This window comes from Peromyscus maniculatus, chromosome 1 (genome assembly GCF_049852395.1).
Source record: "Peromyscus maniculatus bairdii isolate BWxNUB_F1_BW_parent chromosome 1, HU_Pman_BW_mat_3.1, whole genome shotgun sequence".
Classification (NCBI taxonomy): Eukaryota; Metazoa; Chordata; class Mammalia; order Rodentia; family Cricetidae; genus Peromyscus; species Peromyscus maniculatus.
Window position 1 is genome coordinate 210,338,378 of NC_134852.1, and position 19,923 is coordinate 210,358,300.

At 48.3% G+C, this 19,923-nt stretch overlaps 1 protein-coding gene across 20 annotated transcripts in view; it reads right to left on the bottom strand.

Annotated features, from left to right (window-relative positions):
* Ablim1 (actin binding LIM protein 1) overlaps positions 1 to 19,923 on the bottom strand; it is a 314,113-nt gene that overhangs the window by 30,912 nt on the left and 263,278 nt on the right. For 9 of the 20 annotated variants that reach the window (XM_042265853.2, XM_076563380.1, XM_076563377.1 and 6 more), the window contains 6 exons: positions 18,853 to 18,936; positions 14,503 to 14,550; positions 7,785 to 7,862; positions 6,924 to 7,079; positions 2,806 to 2,841; positions 1,379 to 1,508 (listed from right to left, as the gene is read on the bottom strand). In XM_042265853.2, the coding sequence (XP_042121787.1) occupies positions 1,379 to 1,508; positions 2,806 to 2,841; positions 6,924 to 7,079; positions 7,785 to 7,862; positions 14,503 to 14,550; positions 18,853 to 18,936 (532 nt within the window). The remainder of the gene's footprint in view (positions 1 to 1,378; positions 1,509 to 2,805; positions 2,842 to 6,923; positions 7,080 to 7,784; positions 7,863 to 14,502; positions 14,551 to 18,852; positions 18,937 to 19,923) is intronic. The other 11 variants (XR_013048411.1, XM_042265921.2, XM_042265902.2 and 8 more) reach the window with 2 other exon arrangements.

The window sequence follows — 19,923 nt, forward strand, 5'->3', positions numbered from 1 at the left end:
TGAATGCTTGGTGTCTTCCACATGTGTGCTATTGGGAGAGGAGGTAGAGAATGTTCTGGAGGCTGTAGCATCAAAACCATGACTAAAGAGACAAAGCTTCCTCATGCTCAACACGGACAGGGGCTTTTAAAGGAACAACTGTGCTCAGTGGCCATGCCCTCGCTATTCAAGATGCTTTCAAAGGACAATTTCCCTGTGGCCACATGCTACTCTGACAGTGTCAGGGCAGGGTTTAGCGGTCTTAGCATGTTATATGTAGAGTAGCACTGAAGTGATTTCAAATTACCCAAAGATTAAATAAAAACTCATGGCCAGGTACAAATAAAATGACTATAGTTACATCCCAAAAAGGAATATCCTGAAAACATTCATTTAACATAATTTAATAAGTATTAAAAACTGCATTTAAGTCTATTTTTGTGTATGTGGTGCTGAATTGAACTCAGGGCCTCACACGTGGTAGCACACACTTTGCACAGCCACAGCCCCATTCTTGTCTGGAGAAACTGATCTATCACTCAAGGATTCAATAGCTTTCAGTCCTCTGGGTGAGTTACATCTACAACCTTGAAAAGAAGACTGCAGCCTTTCTACTTTCTGATCACTCCTATTGGTTTTCCTTCTTTTATTTAAAGGTTAACGTTTGGATACATTTGTTCCCATTAGCCTGCCCAGCAGCAAAAGCTTGAGATGGAGTCTTCTAGATACAGAGTATCACAAGTTCTCAGCTTGAGATGGAGTCTTCTAGATATTCACTATTACAAGTTCTCAGCTTGATATGCAGTCTTCTAGATACATAGTATATCTCTTTGATACTTCTCCATAACTCTTTCTCAGAGCACTCGGGATCTCTGCTGCGGCTTCCAGTCTTCTGCTCCATACACTTACAGCCACAGAGACTGAGATGGCCACTCCATCCCTGAGGCTTAAAGCTGCCTAATGGGACTCTATGGCCTCACTCTAGAAAGGGCTTGATGATGTAACGTCATGTGCCTGGGGGAGGGTTTTTAACTTCCCATCCAATGGCTAATGCTGGACTTTAGAAGATGCAGATAAAATGAAATTTTTTTTTTCTTTCGGATCTTTGTTTTAAGTTTTGTACGGATGAGATTTTCATCAACTCTTTACAAATGTCCTTTGTTCTCAGCAGGCCAATATCAAAATGTAATTCAATAACTCACAGTGGACACACTGATAGAATGACTGACTTTTCTAAGATATAATACAAAATAAGGATGGATACCAGTTTTCACCTTGTTCTTCAAGAGGGGAAGAAAGATCTAAGTCAGGTTTTTTTAATATGCTACCAACGGCATGAAAAGAAATTCACACAGATCCACATTCAGTACGTAACAGATCCCAGGAAGGGTGGCCTTACCAGGTCTGTGGAAATGCTGTGGTGAGCGGGACGTGGTCGGAGTGTAACTGTGACGGCTGTAGACAGGGGAGTTGATGGAGCCCTGGCTGGTGGACCGGTGGATCATCCGATCCCGAACATCCTGGTAACCCTGCCGCAAAGTTTGAGAAAGTGTGAGACAAAACACTGTCCCATGATTATTGGACATTTCTAAGTAAACCCAGTCCACAGAGGATGCTGGGGAATTGCCTCTCTGTCTGTGTTCGCCTTGAAAGGACACCCAAACAGCAACCACATCAGTATGTCAGTAGGCGTGGCTCTGTGACTGTGATAAGCAGCAGCAAGAGGAGCTGGGGCCGTCCCAGTGAGCTGCAAGAAAAATACAAGCAAACCTCCCAGAGGATGGCGTCCACTTGAAGCTGGTCAAATGCAAATGCTTTAGAAATGCTGTATATTTTGGGGTAGGGGTGGGGAGCCTCTGTTACAGCACTCATGGAAATACAAACATGGAAATGCTGTGGACTTTCCACCACCTCACATTACAGAGCATTCCCACTGTGATCAGTCAGTTTGGTAAAGAAGTATCTGGCAAGGCTCAATTGGTAGCATGCATGAAGTCCTGATCTCCAGCACTGCATAAAAAAGGTGTCCATGCCTGTAATCCCAGCATTCAGGAGATGGAGGCAGGAGGATTGGAAGTTTAATACCACAGCTAAGCAAGAGTGTCCAGTGCCTTTAATCCCAGCACTTGGGAGGCAGAGGCAGGCAGATCTCTGTGAGTTTGAGGCCAGACTGGTCTACAGAGTGAGTTTCAGGACAGCCAGGGCTACATAGAGAAACCCTGTCTGGAAAAACCAAAAAACCAAAACAAAACAACAAAAAAAAAACAAAAAACCCCCACAAAACCAAAAACCAAAAACAAAACAAAAAACCCAAAAACATTCAGTGAGCTCAGACCAGTTAAGGCTCTGTAAAACTCTGTTTCAAAACAACAAAAAAAACAAAAACAATCCAGCAAACAGCCTGGCTTTGGATCAGTCCAGAAGAGGTGATTGACCACAAAGGGTTTCAGTTTAGAGATTATGTTGTAACTCCCTCCAGCCTTTCCAGACATTCTAATATGTCTTATATGTCTAATATGCCTCGAGTGCAGACAGGGGCCCAGAGACCCACACTGGACAACGGCTTCAGTTCCTGCAGACATGTGCTGGCCTCTGTTCCTACCAGTGGTGCATGCTGGGATCTGCAGGAGGCTGCTTTTACTCTCCTGAGTCCCCCTTACAATGTGATGCTGTCATTGTCTTGGCTTGCATGTAAAGTAATCCTTAACAATCGTCGTAATCAATTCTGCTGTCCTTCAGTATGTCTGTAGGTACTTCTTCAAAAATTCAAGTCAAGGTCAGAGCCACTCCCCATTCTACCCATAAATATGGCCAAATGATACTTACTTCTGCGGATGGAGTAGGAGACAAAGTCCTTGGAGACTAGAAGAACAAGAGAGAATTTAAAGTCAACACCTTGGTTAACTTCCTGCCAGCTTTGATGGAGCCCAAAGCATCTCTCCAACACAGGCCAGCATCTGCTGCTGGTGTAAACAGCAATGGGGCTGATGGGAAACTCTAGCCAAGTCCCAGGAGACGCAGGAATGTTTCCACCCAAGGACCATGGAGTTAATGAATATGTTGTGGAACTAGTTGCAACTGTTTTCCTTACATGTTTACTTGTGTTTATAATATTTCTTCATGTTAGGACAGCCAAGGAAACAGGGGATTTTGTTATTATGACTTTAACTAATTCAGAACCACAGCAATTACAGTATGATAGTTTGGTCAGTGTGAAAAGACCCCTCACATCACACACCCTCTGGTGTCTGTCACTTTGGGTTGATAGGCAGATGAAGCGCGGTCACCCCAAGACCTTTGCACTGGCATCTCCTCTGCCACCAGTGCTTTTTACACACCTGCTGAGCTCACTCAGCTCCAGCGAAGTCTGGGCTCAAACCCACCTCACACCTCCTGTGATCCCCATTCACAGTCACCTTCTCATCTCCTGTGACCCCTGTTCACACTTCCCTTCACTGAATGAACTTCCTGTGATTCCCCCTGTCCTTGCTCCTTGCTCACCTTGCCTCCTGTGATCGCTGTTCACACTCACCTTCTCCCTAGGGGGCAGAAGCTAGGCATGGACTTGCCAATGGTGGGCTCCTTGACCCAGTCACTCACCACTCATATACCTTTGAAATGTGCCAATAATTATATCAAATTGTAAGTTCTCTCTCTCTCTCTCTCTCTCTCTCTCTCTCTCTCTCTCTCTCTCTCTCTCTCTCTCTCTCTCTGTGTGTGTGTGTGTGTGTGTGTGTGTGTGTGTGTGTATGTGTTGGCTAGAGGTCAATGTCAAGGGTCTTCTCTAATTGCTTTATTTTTTGTGACAGTTCTCTCACTGGACCTGCAAGCTCCTCAGTTCACACTTGCCAGACACAGACGCCAGGAGTCCCGTCCACCTCCCAGCACAGGGTGACAGGCACGTGCTGCCAAACTCAGCATTTTATGTGGGTTCTGAGAATCAAACTCGGCCCTCATGTTTTGTGACAAGCCCTTCAGGCACCGACCACTTCCCCGTCCCTTCCGGGTCTTCAAAAGAAGGCATGGATTTACAAAGTAAGAGTCATAACTAACGGAATAAATAACAGAATAGATTGTAATGTTTATTCAGTAGCAAAATCCATGCATCCAAAGGGAGTTTATTAGTGTATTGGTTTCTGTCCCAAAGGGGTATCCTCTATGTACAAAGAAACCATAGGCCACCATATAACAGAGTGGATTGTGGGAACTGCTGTGACGCTGGGCATCTTTGTCAGATGTCAGTACTGGTCTAATCGAAAGACCTCACTCCTTATGGAAAACCTGCCGAGTTTGCTCTCCAAAGTTCTGAGTTTGGAGGTGTCACAGCCAAGTTTTAAGTGCCCCAAACTTCATTTCAAAGCTAAATTTCTGCTTGATATTTTGCTGCTCCAGGAGCTATTGGGAAAATACACAACACAACAACAACATACACACACCATCCCCAAGAGAAGCATGCAAGTGTGTATACAGCACACATGCACCCTTAACATCATTTTAAAAAAGCAACAATTTCCTCTTGGAAATGTGTACATTTTGAGCTTGTGGAAATCCCTGGCCACCGATTTGAGGCCAGTCTTTATATACTTTGTTCAGGAAGCGTCCTGACCATCGACTTCTATGAGATTCTGAGATCCAATGGTAGCTAAGAGCCCAGGCCAAGCTCTGGCTGCAGACGCAGTTCAGCAAGTGAACCACCAGGTGGCACTATGTAAAAATGCATGTCCCTTCTTGCCAGACTGGGGACTTTAATGCAGGCCTCGCTCCAGAATAAAACCCACATTTGAACTAAGCAAATAAAAGGAATAATATATAATTACAAATATATAGGGCTAGAGAGATGGCTCAGGGGTTAAGAGCACTGGCTGCTCTTCCAGAGGTCCTGAGTTCAATTCCCAGCACCCACATGGTGGCTCACAACCATCTACAATGAAATCTGGTACCCTGTTCTGGCCTGCAGGCATACATGCAGGCAGAACACTGTATACATAATAAATAAACAAATACATATAATTATTATAAAACAGAAAATACTAATTATATATATATAACTGGGAATAAATTAAATCCAATCACCACATTTTCATGCCTTTTGGGGAGCAGTGGTATAGAGATAGGATTTTATATTATCCTCGTGCTCAGTATCCCAAAGGCTAGACTGATACAAGTACCTCAGGCCTTTTGTTCATCTCATGGAAATCTAGAAGCACAGTGGGATGCTACAGACTACAGTCTGGTGCTGTGGATATCTCTCTGTATGCTGTGAATGTGTTGCTCTGATTGGTTAAGTAGCATAAATAAAATGCTGATTGGCCAGTAGCCAGGCAGGAAGTATGGGTGGGACAAGCAGAGAGGAGAATTTGGGGAACAGGAAGGCTGAAGCAGGAGACGCTGCCACCCGCCACTATGAAAAACAAGATGTAAAGATACTGGTAAGCCACGAGCCATGTGGCAAGGTATAGATTTACAAAGATGAGTTAATTTAAGATCTAGCTAGAAAGAAGCCTGAGCCATTAGGCCATATAGTTTTAATTAATATAAGCCTCTGTTTGTTTACTTGGCTCTGAGCAGCTGTGGGGTCGGGCGGGACTGAAGAAAACTCCAGCTACAGTCTTGTTTAACCTTGGCTGAAGAGCTGAGTTAAGTTCATTACTTGGTAATATCTCTCTGAATGGAGTCCAATCAGGCTACAGAGGACTCCAATTTAAATAACAAATAAAATAGAGGAAAGACATGAGTGTCATGCTGTGGGAAAGCATGTGTCTGTTAGTCTGTTCAAGCTGTAATAATAACAATAATAATAAAGGGAAAAATGAGAATAAATTAAGGGGTTGAAGGATCAGGGTCGGAGGTGGCGTAGTGAACTCCCACCCCAGGAGGGCACAGGGTCACAGCTCTTGGGGAGGAGAGGCTCTGGCCAAGCAGAAGGACAGGCCTGCTTCCTGAGCAGTAATAAGCCTTAGAAGACAGCCACAGTAGTGGTCCCTACCAGGCTGAGCATGTGCTGAGCATGTGCCAGTCTGCCCCTCTGCCCACTGCTGGTCACAGTTTCTTTAATCCATATAGACACCTGTGAGGAGCTATCTACCATAATTCTGTTTTCCTGATGAGAAACTGGGATCACAATGGCTGTCACATGACCAAGTCAAACCAGCCCGTGGTGATACTTGAGGCTGAATTCCAGCAATTGATTCTAGGAACCCCACTACCATAGTGTCCCCTCTCCATAACCCCCTCCATTAAGATGCTGGAAACCGAATCTACTAAAATTTAGGGGTGTGGTCTCACTTCTCATGATCCCTAGAAATATACTTCCAGCTTATCCTAAGGCCAAGATACCCCAAGACCCTCCTTCCCTCAACAGTGCCCTTCCCCAGCCCCCTCCTTTGTTCCCCTTCCCAGGCCCCCTCCCCCAGCCTCCCTCCCCACAACCTCAGGTCCCACCCCAGCACCTAACTCACCCTTCACAGGTGTCTTAACATGCAACTGGCTAATTGCCCACCTCTCCGCACCCTCCTTTAGGACAAGGGCGTTGTAGGATATTTGTACACCGGATGAGATATATTGCTGTGATTGGTTTAACAAGGAGCTGAATGACTATTAGCTAGGCAAGGGGTATAGGTGGGACTTCGGGGCAGGGAGAGAAGAAGTAGGAGATGTATCTAGAGGTGAGAGAGATGCGGAATGAGTTGAGCACACAGAATAGGATGGAGGTAAAACGCCATGTGGTAGAATGTAGATTAATAAAAATATGGGTTGATTTAAGTTATAAGAGCTAGTTAAAAACAAGCCTAAGCTAAAGCCAAGCTTTCATAATTGATAATAAGACCAGTTACAGGACTCTTCGGGGCTGGGCAAAGTCTGGCTTAGTTTAGTAGTTCTTACACAGGCGAGTGAAAAGAGTGGATGGGTAGCCATGTGGTTTGCAGCCCCTGGGAATCCATTACCTCTCCAAGGCTCTGTCTCTCCTGCTTGTCCTCATAGCCTGAAGTGTAGAAGGGCTCATAGGTAATGAGGTCTGGACGCTCAATATCATAAATTGCCTTGACCTTGGGAATAGCTGCTAAATCCTTGTAATCCAGTATTTCATTGTCTACTTTTGCCTGTCAAACAGAGAGAAAAATTAATCCTCTATTTAAGCTTGTTGAGAAATTATCCTCTGTGCTCTTTACTCCTCATTTAAAATGTGACCCTTAAAACAAACTAAAATGCCTTGCTGAGTGATGTCATACCCTTTAGAAAGTTGTCCCTTGATGCCTCTATTAATCACACTTAAAAATTTAAAAAATCATCAAAGGCTTAAGAAAGGGTAGGATTTAATGAATAGAGAAATATATCAACCTTCAGAATAGTTTCCTAAGTTTATTACGGGGGCGGGGGGGGGGGCGGGAACGGGACAAGCTCAAGTAGATGGTCAATAAATCCTTGAAGATTGATAAATACAAGTAACTGCATATTGAATGAAATAAATATGTAAATACCTTTGTGGCAGACTTTAAGAACACTTGAAGCAGCAGTATAAAATGTGCAGTTAATCTCCAAATATCTATATACATGCTAGATGTGACAATCTTTCAAGCCCTATACCATGTGACTGCACTTTTGGGTCATCTTTCGATACGATGATCATAGGTTGAACTATCGAAGGAAGTATGACTGAGAAGCCTGAATGACAAAGAGAAATTGGGATCTTCTAAGAGGATCAGAGATCCCTATGGGTCAGCTTCCTTTCTTGGACTCTCTATCCCGCTATTCCAAACCTCGAACTCACATGCTCCCAAAATGTCCCTTCTGGACGTGATACTCACATAGATAGTATGGCCTGGTGAGCCAGGGATGCTGGAGCCGGGTCTAGAATAAATACTTTCAGAGGAGGTCCTGGTGGGCTGCAAAATAAACATCAAGTGGCTTGTCAGACTCCTGATCATGCTCTTCAGCATCCAGACTGGCCCGGGCACCCAACCTTCGTGGAAAACTCAACCAGCTATAAAAGGATAGCTCTGTGAGTGTGGTGTAGGAGGGAGAGCACACACTTGAAGAAAATGGCCTGAAAACTAGTGCCATGGTGGCTTTCTTGGTCCTTCCTCTTCCTTGTCTCTTAAAGAACCTTGGGCTGGAACTTGGAGCATATCATGAAGCTGCCCAGTTCCATGGCAGGCCCAGCATCCCAGCTCCATTCACCAGCTCTGCTCTTCAGAACCACGGCAATGTGCATCTTTGCCCCTCCACAGGCTTCCTGCTCTCACCTCTGCCTTCCTTCGATTAACTTGGCACTGAAGAGTTATTTCAAGAGGGACCTTGGAAGAACCCGGCTCCTTGTCAATGCCCATAGGGCCAATTTAGTGTCACATCAGAACCGCTGGGGCCTCAGGATCAGGTCTCTCCCTTCTGCCATGGCCACACTCATCACCTGCCCTCACGCGCAGAATGAGCCTCGTGACCCTGCCTCGAGCTGTTTACCCTAGCTCTTCCATCAACCGACCTCTCTCATCACCAATTTCCTTGCCTGGCTCATTTTCTCCCTTCAGTTAACTCAAACTTGCCTCCTCAGAGGGCTCCCCACTTCTTCCTCAGTCCACAGATGGTTCCCCTTGCTGTTGTCTCTCATTGCCAACCCTAATTTTTCCTTTATGAATCAATTCCTGATGAGATGTTGGTTGATTTCATTTCACTGTGCCTGCTTCTCTAGTTAACATTGCCAGGTCTCCCGTTATTAGAGGAACGGTACACAGAGGTATAAATATTTGGAGCAAAGTATGATGTATCAATTATCTGTCTGCAAATTCTCAGTTTATTATATAGGTTAAGTCTACCCAGAGTCCCTGAGGTAAGGTGAGTGATGAGCCCCTGTGAAGACAGAAGGGGGCTGGGGGAAGAGGGATGGATCAGAGGCTTGGCATCTTCTGGGAAATTCTATAAAGAAAGCAAAGGCCTCTTGAGATTCCTCCTCTTGCCTGTGCAGCTAATTCCTGGAGAGTAGAATTTGTAGAGCTGAAATAGGTACGGGTCCTTTTCCTTTTGGACACAGTTGGTTTCGGTATGCCGTACTTTGGACAGGACAGAAAGCACCCAGAAGAACTTGTACACACAGGGTTCTGGGTAACTCATGTCTGAAGAAGGAACCACGGGGCCACCTGCCAGCTCAGGGCCACCGTGGTCAGCTCCCTGTGAAAGGCAGGGCCTGAAGGAGACCAGAAGCTGTCGTTCTCTGTGCTTCTGCAATAGCTGGGTAGGGGCGGAGGGAGAAATCACAGGTTCCTCACATCCTCACAGGACGAGGGGCGCCTGACTCATTCCTCTAGGACTGCTCTCAAGCACCTGGCATGTTCCTGTGCTTTCCTTTAGTTGTGATTAGAGTAACAATTTCCCAACAACAATGAGTCCTAATGAGGGATATCCCAACTCACCTAACACCACTAAAAATATGCAGTTTCCAGACCCATTTCCTAGCCCAAATATAGATGTGGTACAAGCAAAATGCAACCCCCCCTTTAAAAGAGAGCTGTCACCCCTTAAAAGGGTTGAACACAGTAACGCATGTGGATGTGTGGATGTGTGTGTGGGGGTAATGCATGTGGATGTGTGCATGTGTGTGTATGTGTGCGTGTGGGGGGGGTAATGCATGTGCATGTGTGTGTGGGGGTAATGCATGTAGATGTGTGCATGTGTGTGTGTGGGGGGTAATGCATGTGGATGTGGGGGAGGTAATGCATGTGTGCGTGTGGGTAATGCATGTGGATGTGTGCGTGTGGGGGGGAGGTAATGCATGTGGATGTATGAATGTGTGTGTGGGGGTAATGCATGTGGATGTGTGCATGTGTGTGTGTGGGGGGTAATGCATGTGGATGTGTGCGTGTGTGGAGGGTAATGCATGTGGATGTGTGGAGGGGGTAATGCATGTGCATGTGTGTGTGGGTAATGCATGTGGATGCGTGCATGTGTGGGGGGGGTAATGCATGTGGATATGTGCATGTGTGTGTGTGGGTAATGCATGTGGATGCGTGCATGTGTGTGTGGGGGGGTAATGCATGTGGATATGTGCATGTGTGTGGGGGGTAATGCATGTGGATATGTGCATGTATGTGTGGGGAGGTAGTGCATGTGGATGTGTGAATGTGTGTGTGGGGGTAATGCATGTGGATGTGTGAATGTGTGGGGGGGGAGGTAATGCATGTGCGTGTGTGGGGGGGGTAATGCATGTGAATGTGTGCATGTGTGTGGGGGTAATGCATGTGCATGTGTGTGTGGGGGTAATGCATGTGGCTGTGCATGTTTGTGGAGGTAATGCATGTGGATGTGTGCATGTGTGTGGGGGGGTAATGCATGTGGATGTGTGCGTGTGTGGGGGGGTAATGCATGTGGATGTGTGTGTGTGGGGGAGGGTAATGCATGTGGATGTGTGCGTGTGTGTGTGGGGGGAAGGTAATGCATGTGGATGTGTGCGTGTGTGGGGGGGGGAAGGTAATGAATGTGGATGTGTGAATGTGTGTGGGGGTAATACATGTGGATGTGTGCGCGCATGTGTGTGTGTGTGGGGGGGGTAATGCATGTGGATGTGTGCGCGCGCGTGTGTGTGTGTGGGGGGTAATGCATGTGGATGTGTGTGTGTGGGTAATGCATGTGGATGTGTGTGTGTGTAGGAGGGTAATGCATGTGGATGTGTGTGTGGGGGGGTAATGCATGTGCATGTGTGCATGTGGAGGCCAGAGGACAACCTCAGTCATCATCTTCAGGAATACCATCAGTCTCCTTTGAGACAGGCTCTCTCATTGGTCTGGAGTCCACAATTAGGCTCAACAGTGGCTGGTCTTTGTGACCCACTCACTGAGACACAGGCTGAGTGTGTCCCAGTCTTACCTGCACTAATCTGCCCAACCACTCAGTGACACATGTCCCCACTTTACAGTTAAGGAAGAGCTATGACTCCAATCTGCAGAGGTAGGAAGGGAGACAGGATCTGCCTTAGTCCCCTGAGGCCGCAGGCCATGGACAGTGTGTCCATCTATTTCCCATCAACACAGCTAAGGGGTGGAGGATGTGGAAGTAACAGAAACAGCCTCAGGTCAGAAGCAGAAGAAAATGTGTGATAACTGAAAACAGTCTAAAAACGAGAAACAAAGTGTCTTACTATATAACCCAGGCTGGCCTCAAACTTGTGATTCATAGCCGAGCCTCCCGGGTGCTAGGACTGTAGTCAGGGCTTCCACGCCTGTGCCCCGAGTATATTCTCACTGTAACAACTCTGCTGTAGGACAGGCAGGAAGGTGACATGTCTTCAGTTGCTGTGCCCACAGCCTGTGCCTATCGACAAACCCTGGGGCACACAGCACACCAGAGCTTGGGGTGTCTCTGTCACTGTTCAGGGTGGGTTAGGGGTGCATTCTGTACTCAGTAACAAAAGCCCACGTGGACGGCGGCAGAGCTGAAGACCAACGCAAGCGCACACAGGGAAGGTGGAGCTCTCTTTAGGACAGAGATACTGCAGCAGGAAAGGTCTCTCGAGCCTGGCCCAGGGGCACAGGCCTGTCACCCCAGCTACTCTGTGGGTGAACCCAGGAGGATCATAAGTTCAAGACCTACTTGGGTCACAGAGTGAGTTCAAGGCCAGTCTGCACAACTTAGTGAAACCCAGCCTCAAAAATAAAATTACAGAAAAGGCTGGGCACGTGGCTCAGTGGAAGGTGCTTGCCTGATATGCACAGAACTCTGGGCTTAATACCAGAACCATGAGAAACAAAACAAGCAGGCAGACCAAGGCCAGCCTCCTGGCTGTGCTGGCCCACCTCAGCTGCTCCCTGCCCTCTCTCTCTGACGGGAGTTACAGCTCCCATGAGTAACGCAGGCTCTCGGAAGCCTTAATCTTGTGTATCTTACCAAGAATATTGTTGGGCTAACGGCTTGGGGGGTCTACTCAGCACTTTGCAGTTTTATCACCCCCCTCCAATGCCGTAGATGCTTTCCAGCTCTAAGTGTCCACTGACTTGTAGACGTTCACCAGAGTTCTGTTTTGATGACCAAACCATTTCAAAGTCAAATCAATTGGTCACCAAACCTCTGAGACTCAAAGACAGACTTCTTTGACACCTGACCCTGAGACTCCCACTATCTGGGAGTGTTCTAGACGTGTCGGACCTTGAGAACATCTCTCCTGAAGTCATCATTTGCCATTGACCCTGCTCTGCTTTGCCCACCTTCCTGGCTGTGACATGCACTTCCACAGATGAGCTGCGTCTCTGCTTGTCCATTTCCATGCCGAACCCTCCCTGACCTTCCTATCTACATCGGACAAAATACAGCTAAACACATTAAGGTTAAAGTCTGACTTTTGGAATCAAATCTCTCTCTCTGGTTCTTCTAAGACAGCGTTTCTCTGTGTAGTCCTGACTGTCCTGGAACTCTCTCTATAGACCAGACTGGCCTTGAACTTGTAATCTTCCTGCCTCAGTTTCCTGAACAGCTGAGATTACAGTTTGTGCCACTGTCTAGCTTCAAAATTTTACATTAAATTAGAAATATCTAGGATTATATAAATCAACATCTTTTTTGTTTGTTTGTTTGTTTTGTTTTGTTTTTTGAGACAAGGTTTCTCTGTGTAGCTTTGGGCCTCGAACTCAAAAGGCGTGCACCACCACCGCCCAGCACTCAACATCTTATTATTAAAAAAAACAAAAACAAAAAAACAAAAAAACAATTTTTCCCCTAATGGACACAAGAATGCTACTGTTAAGATACCTCCTGGTGGCCTGGGTTCTCCAGATGCAGCACAAAACAACCTCAAAGCTCTCATTTCCTGAGTATCGTGTCTCTTCTGAAGCCAACAACGGCTGTCCCCTCTTTATTGTCAACCTCCAGGGCTCCCTCACTGGGCAGCAACACAGCTCTCCAGGTGGCCCGCATCTCGTATTCAGACCTGCAGTTATTTAACCCAATCACCCACTTCAACTCATTCTGACACCCAGGGCCCCCGGGTGACCTGGTGGGAACCAATTCACTAACTCATTGGTCAGCAGCCTTGGTTCCTGATGTGCCCTTGGGGAATTTGGATTGAAAACAAACCACGGTCTTGTCCATATTATACATAGGAATATATATATATACTGCTTCTTCTGATGCCACCTCAGGCAATGGTGAACGTGGGCTGGGGGTGGGAAGGAGACTCAAGGTAGATAAAGGACTGTGCATGGCTGTGCTCTCTCCAGGTGTTTGCAAGACCCTGAGGGAAATAGCTTAATCTTTATTTTGACAAGAGGAAGGAGGAGCCTCCCTTCTCTAGGACCCTAGAGGACAGAGCTGTCCTCAGGTAGTCTTCCACAAAGGGTCTGTTTGCTCCGCTTTTATTCCTCGGCACGCTTTCCCACGCTCACTCTGATTCAGACAGTGCTGTTGGCTTGTCTGTTTGTTTGTTTTTAACGAAGAGAGACCTCCCTGGGATACCTAAAGCTCACTTCAATGATAGAGAAAGAGAGTAAAACGCCATGTAATCATTACTCAGTTGTGGTGTGTAGTGGGTAGCCATTCCAGCTTTGACCTGGAAGTACCACCCCCTTTGAGGCTTCGGTAACTGTCACACCTACAAGGCAGAGCTGAGAGAGGACCCTGAAGACCCGAGAGCTCTCTTGGTTCCTGGACCCTGGATGCTGGAGGTAGACCGAGCAGAGTTCTCCAGAGAACACCGCCGGACTGTGCCATACCTTTCCCAGACCCTGTAAACTATCCCTTCACTTGTAAGTTACCCTACAAAATAAACCTCCCTTTTAACTATGTGGCCTTAATAATTTCACCAATAATGGTGATGGTTTGTGTACGATCTAACAGATAAAGCTTGCCTGAAGATCAGAGGGCAAAGCCAGCCACTAGTTAGCCATAGAGGCCAGGCAGTGGTGGCACACGCCTTTAATCCCAGCACTAGGGAGGTTGAGACAGGAAGTGATACGGCTGGGCAGAGAGAGGATAAGGAGGGAGGAGACAGAAGCTCACTCCTTTTAGCTGAGGAGTTGGTGAGGTGAGAGGTGGCTGTGGCTTTGTCTCTCTGATCTTTCAGCATTTGCCCCGATATCTGGCTCCAGTTTTTATTAGACCAGTTAGGATTCGAGCTCCATTCAGTAGTTGGGTGCCTGAAAACACCTGGTTTTGTTCCCAATGAGTCTTTTGAAAGCCCTCTAACATCTGTCAGTTGATTCCCTGGAGCCCTTTGCCTATCTGCTCTGCCGTCAGGAGCTCCAGAAGCGGAAATAAGATTAAGTGAAGCGATCTTTTGATGTTTCCACCCCAATTCACGCCGCGCTTTAAATACTGACCATTAAACACTTACCAGAGCTCCTCACTTTCCTTAGGAGAGAGCTGGAAAACCCTTTGCTGTCCGCCCCAGCCCCGCCCTCCAGCAGGGATGCAAAGGCTGCCTCTCTAAAGCCATGCTCTAAGAAGGGGAGAGGAACTACAGGAAGTGGGTAACCAGATCGAAGATCTTAGGGCTACTGGCATAAGGTGGCCGCACCTTATGCTAAGCGCTGCTGGCGTTGACAGTACCTGTCTAGGGTTTTTGTTGACGCTCACCAGACAAGGTGGTGCCAGCAGCTGCAGAGGAAGAGATCCTTTTAGAATCAGCACACACTGAGTAAAAGTAAACGGTGAATGAACTCCTTTGGGGAAAACCATGTGTGTCTGGGGAAGACAAGGAGGAGCCTCTAGTGCCCTGGTGCCCGACCTTCCTAACGCCACTGTTAGCTCCGGCAGCCTGCCTCTGCCACCAAGGCAGTTATGTCATGTGCACCCCTTAAAAGTGTCCGCCAGGCACAGTCCGCTTTTGACTCTCTTGTTCCTCTCTTGCCTCTCTTCTTCCTCTTGTCTCTTCCTTGTTCTGTCTGTCTGTCTGTCTGCCTCTCTCATGTCCCCCCTTCAACACAGCCTATCACTCTCACTCTCCCCCTTCCACCAGTAAACCTCTTGCACTATCTCTGCTGCATGTGGTGTTTGCTTAGTGCACACCTTGGCAGGGCCAGAAAGGTACACATGCCACCTTTCTTTCCTTTTTTTAACCATTATGGCGAGCGACCCTTTAATACAGTTCCTCATGTAGTAGATGTAGTAGTGACCCCCAATCATAAAATGATTCGTGGCTACTCCATAACTGAAATTTGTCTACTGTTATGAATTGTAATGTAAATATCTGATATGCACCTCTCAAAGGGGTCGTGACCCTCAGCTAAGAACTGCTCTAAACGCGCATCTCCCAGCCAGAGACCACTGCAGGAATGCTATCAGCCTTTGCTAAGGCCAAGGGGTCTGTGTGACCACCCCCTGATCAAAGAGGCCAAAGTCCCTGAACAGAGCAAATACCAGCAATTAGGTAGTGGATACTGCGGAGATATTAGAGAGACAGCAAACCACATGACTTCCTTGTTCTAGATACACACAAAGCCTGAATCATCAGCTTCTTGGGAAAATACTCATGTGGGATCTGCTTGGATCACCACAGATTTGCAAGAGCATCATGGTTCAACAGGTGAATGAATGGGTTTCAGGAGGAAAACAGCCTCGTGCCGTTGGGTAGGTCGGTCGTTCATGCCTTAGCCTTCAATGAACAGCAGCAGGAATGCCTTCTTAGAATGAAAGCGGGTGACCCATGCCAGGTAATTACACACTTGGCCACGAGACTGCCATGTGCTTGGCCTATCATGAATCAGCAATGTGCATAGGTCTCGCTGTTCCTGTGGGGCTGACTCCTCCACATAAACGAAACCAGAACCTGTTTTCTTTAAGTATGGTCTCATTTTTAACTTTTACCTGTAATTCAGAAGGACGGAAGGAGTGACTGCTAAATGTAAATTTAAAAAATTACCTTTAGAAGGGGCTTATTTCTGGGGCGCAGGCCCCGAATGTCCCCAGTGGGAAGGAAAAGAGGCACCTAACACCTCGGGCTGCTTCACTTACAGAGCAGGGCTTGGGGTGGAGGCAGCAGGCGCACAGGGCTGCCCAGAGGTGAGCGGACTTAAGAGAGCACAGCCACTGAGGAGCTTGGGAGTCTCCAGGCTTCTGGAAGACCCTGGTGAGCAGCCCTCACCTCTTTGTCACCATTGGACAAGGAGACCTTGACAACAGCATGCTTTCTCTGCCGGCTCCCAAGCTGTTTACAGCTTTCTGCGTGGAGCTCATGTTGACTTCATTGATATTTATGGCTGAATAATGAGAATCAGATCTCCCTTTTGAACAACAGGCTTGCAAGGGAGCTATTATTAAAAACAGGTCTCCAATCACACATATCTGCTCCAAATTTCTTTCCTTTTTTTTTTTTTTTTGAGACAGGGTTTCTCTGTGTAGCCCTGGCTGTCCTGGATCTCACTCTATAGACCAGGCTGGCCTCAAACTCAGAGATCTACCTGCCTCTGCCTCCTGAGTGTTGGGATTAAAGGTATGTGCCACCACCACCAGCTTGCCCCAAATTTTTTAAACTGAAGGAACCAGTGTGCCTGCCCCCCCCCATTTAGAAACAAATGAAAATCTGAAAGAGAAGCTTGCTGCCGAGCAGAGGCCCATTTGCAGCAGGGACGACCTTCAGCTGCCCCTGTGGGTTCACAAGACTTCCCTTCTGCTGTCTCTTGGAGCTCTGCCACCAGGGCTGATCTTTAAAATACTGTGAAGATCCTGCTCTGACCAAGCCAGTAACTAGGTGGGCCTTGGGCCAGGGCAGGGCCTGAGGCCCGGAGTTGGAGAGCCGGAGTCTGCAGTGGGTTGATGTTGGCAGCCTCCACAAGCCTTGGGCAACTGTCTACTGTTCACCCTCACTTCGTGGGTGATGGAACTGAGGACCTGGTCTCTTTTCAATTTCTTTTGAATCATTTAAAGGAAGAACATGGTGTTTGTAAGGTGGAAGCCCCAGCGCTTGCCATCCTTAGTGAGGGTCTGGAAGGCTCAGGACGAAGGTGGAGGTGCTGGGCCGCAGCAGAGATGCGGAACGTGTTGGCCAACACCAGATGATTTTGAAAAGTTGCCTGTGGTTTCACAGACCAAGGCTCCCAGTGATTTCTCCAGGGCACTCAAAGGAGGTGAAATCAGGCCTGGGATGTGACACCAAGTCTCCTCCTGCTCCTGAGGGGGGCCTTGGAGCATGCCATGTTCTTCCTCAGTCCAAGGAGGGTCTCAGGAGAGGTTAACACTCCCTTCCTGGTAATCTTAGTGTCTCTCACTGCCCACCTGAGGCAGGCTGGAAGGAACGTGGCTAAGGGGTTCACAGCAACCCATGCTTCCTGTCTCACTGAGGGGCGTCTTGGGACATCACCTAGGTGTAGGTGGCCTCCGTGCCAGTGTTCCGGTAAGAGCTTCTGAGGTCAGCTCTCAGGAATTCTTAGGAAAGCCTGTGAGAGAGCAGGCAGATCCGGCTTCTGCAGGGCTGGGTCGGCTTTCCCTTCTCCCCGCTGCCCACCACCCTCTCTCTAACTATCGCCACCCCAGGCACTGCTGCCTTTGGCTCCCAGCTTCCATGTGCTCATCTAGCTGCCCATCCCTCCCCATCTCCACATTTAAATCTTATCTGTCCTCAAATTCACAGGCTGTTTCTATCCTCCACGTGCCCCTGAGAACCTGCCATCATCAAGGTCCATGTGACCCACACCCTGAGATGCCTTTTGGGTCCATTTTATCATCATCTATCTGTCTTTTCTATCCCTACAGAGCTGGATATATAGCTTCCGGCCAGCATTATACGGAGTGAATGGTAAATATTTGTTCAGTGAACAAATGTGGGAACACAAGACCAAGCAGCAGCTTCCCGTGTGCTAGCTTTAATCAAAACATCAGTGCAGCCATTGCTCAGAAGGAAAAACATCCATTAGAGAAAAACAACAACAACTGAGTCAGGGTATGAGGTGCACTCATGGGGTGAGGAAAGCCACTACCTGCTACAGAGGCTGAGAAAGTCAGGTGACCAAAAGCATGGAGCTGTGAGATGGAAGGGGTGGGGTGGGGGGAGGTGAGATGGAAGGGGTGGGGTGGGGGGAGGTGAGATGGAAGGGGTGGGGTGGGGGGAGGTGAGATGAAAGGCATAGGTGTGGGTGGAGGTGAGATGGAAGGGGTGGGGTGGGGGGAGGTGAGATGGAAGGGGTGGGGTGGGGGGAGGTGAGATGGAAGGGGTGGGGTGGGGGGAGGTGAGATGGAAGGGGTGGGGTGGGGGGAGGTGAGATGGAAGGGGTAGGGGTGGGGGGAGATGGGAGATGGAAGGGGTGGGGTGGGGGAGGTGAGATGGAAGGGGTAGGGGTGGGGGGAGGTGAGATGGAAGGGGTGGGGTGGGGGGAGGTGAGATGAAAGGCATAGGTGTGGGTGGAGGTGAGATGAAAGGCGTAGGGGTGGGGGAAGGTGAGATGGAAGGGGTGGGGTGGGGGGAGGTGAGATGGAAGGGGTGGAGTGGGGGGAGGTGGGAGATGGAAAGGAGGTGAGGAGGTGGGAGATGGAAGGGGTGGGGTGGGGGGAGGTGAGATGAAAGGCGTAGGGGTGGGGGGAGGTGAGATGGAAGGGGTGGGGTGGGGGGAGGTGAGATGGAAGGGGTAGGGGTGGGGGGAGGTGGGAGATGGAAGGGGTGGGGTGGGGGGAGGTGGGAGATGGAAGGGGTAGGGGGTGGGGGGAGGTGAGATGGAAGGGGTGGGGTGGGGGGAGGTGGGAGATGGAAGGGGTGGGGTGGGGGGAGGTGAGATGGAAGGGGTGGAGTGGGGGGAGGTGGGAGATGGAAGGGGTGGGGTGGGGGGAGGTGAGATGGAAGGGGTGGGGTGGGGGGAGGTGAGGTGGAAGGGGTAGGGGTGGGGGGAGGTGGGAGATGGGAGGTGGGGAAGCAACAGAAGCCTGGGCCCAGGACAGCTGCTCTAAGCCTTGGCCCCACACAGCGCCAACCTGTAGAGCTGGGGACCGTCCTGTGCGACGAATCAGACTTTTGGGATAAAAGAAATCAGATGATGAGCGCTGAATATTTGGTGGCTGCCATGAAACATGAGAGAAAGGAAGAGTCAATAACAAAATAGCCCCGTTCCAAAACACCGTGAAAAAGTAAGTAAAAAGACCGAAGGAAAACCAGGAGGAATCAGTGACTGACAGACACATGGGCCACTCCAGGGGTCAATTGGGGGCCCATGTTAAAAGTATAATAACCAGTCTTCAAACGACAGTATATTTATCTACATATGTTTATCTACATCATGACCCCCTCACTGGGTCCTCTTGACCTAAGACTGTTGCTACAAACGCCCTATGAGGTCTTAAATGTCAAGAATGTTCTTCACTGTGGGGTTGCCCAGAGAGTCCTCAAACATTTTCATTTTGCTATGGAAACTGCTCTAATTTGACATGTGGGAAAAGGCCTGGAAATCTTGGCTCAAGATGTGTGTGGAGACACGCCCTTGAAGAGCAAGAGATTAATTCCTCTGTTGAAAATGTTCTCCCCTCAGCCTCACCAGCATCAGCCTGCACCCCACCCATTACTACTGTGTTTCCAGAAGACAGTGAGCTAGAGCCAACCTGCCCCCCAAGGAGGGCATCATGGAGAAGAGCTCTGGAATTTTCTGGAAAGCTCACCAAAGGAACAAAACAAGAAGAAACTCCTCTCGGCCAGAATGCGCAGAATACTTCCCTAGTCTCCCCACAAGCCTTCTAGAGAGTTCCATGGAGACATGTTCCAGTTTGTGTTGTTTTCAGTCATGTTAGGAAGAGGGTTTGCAAACCCCAGCTATCCTGACAGAGATATGCGCATTCCATCAGTCCGGCCTCATTATCATTCCTCCCCAAGACTTCATCAGGGATGAAGTTAAAAGAAAAAAACAAAAGGTTCTCTAGAAAACGAAAAGCTACTCTGTAGAGAGGGTGAGGATGATGCGCTACTTGGGTGGTCTGTGGGCAGGGGTTCCAATTAGGCCACAGTTTTACATTCTTAGAGCAAAAGTCTCCACAGGCACCAGCTCTGACGTTCTG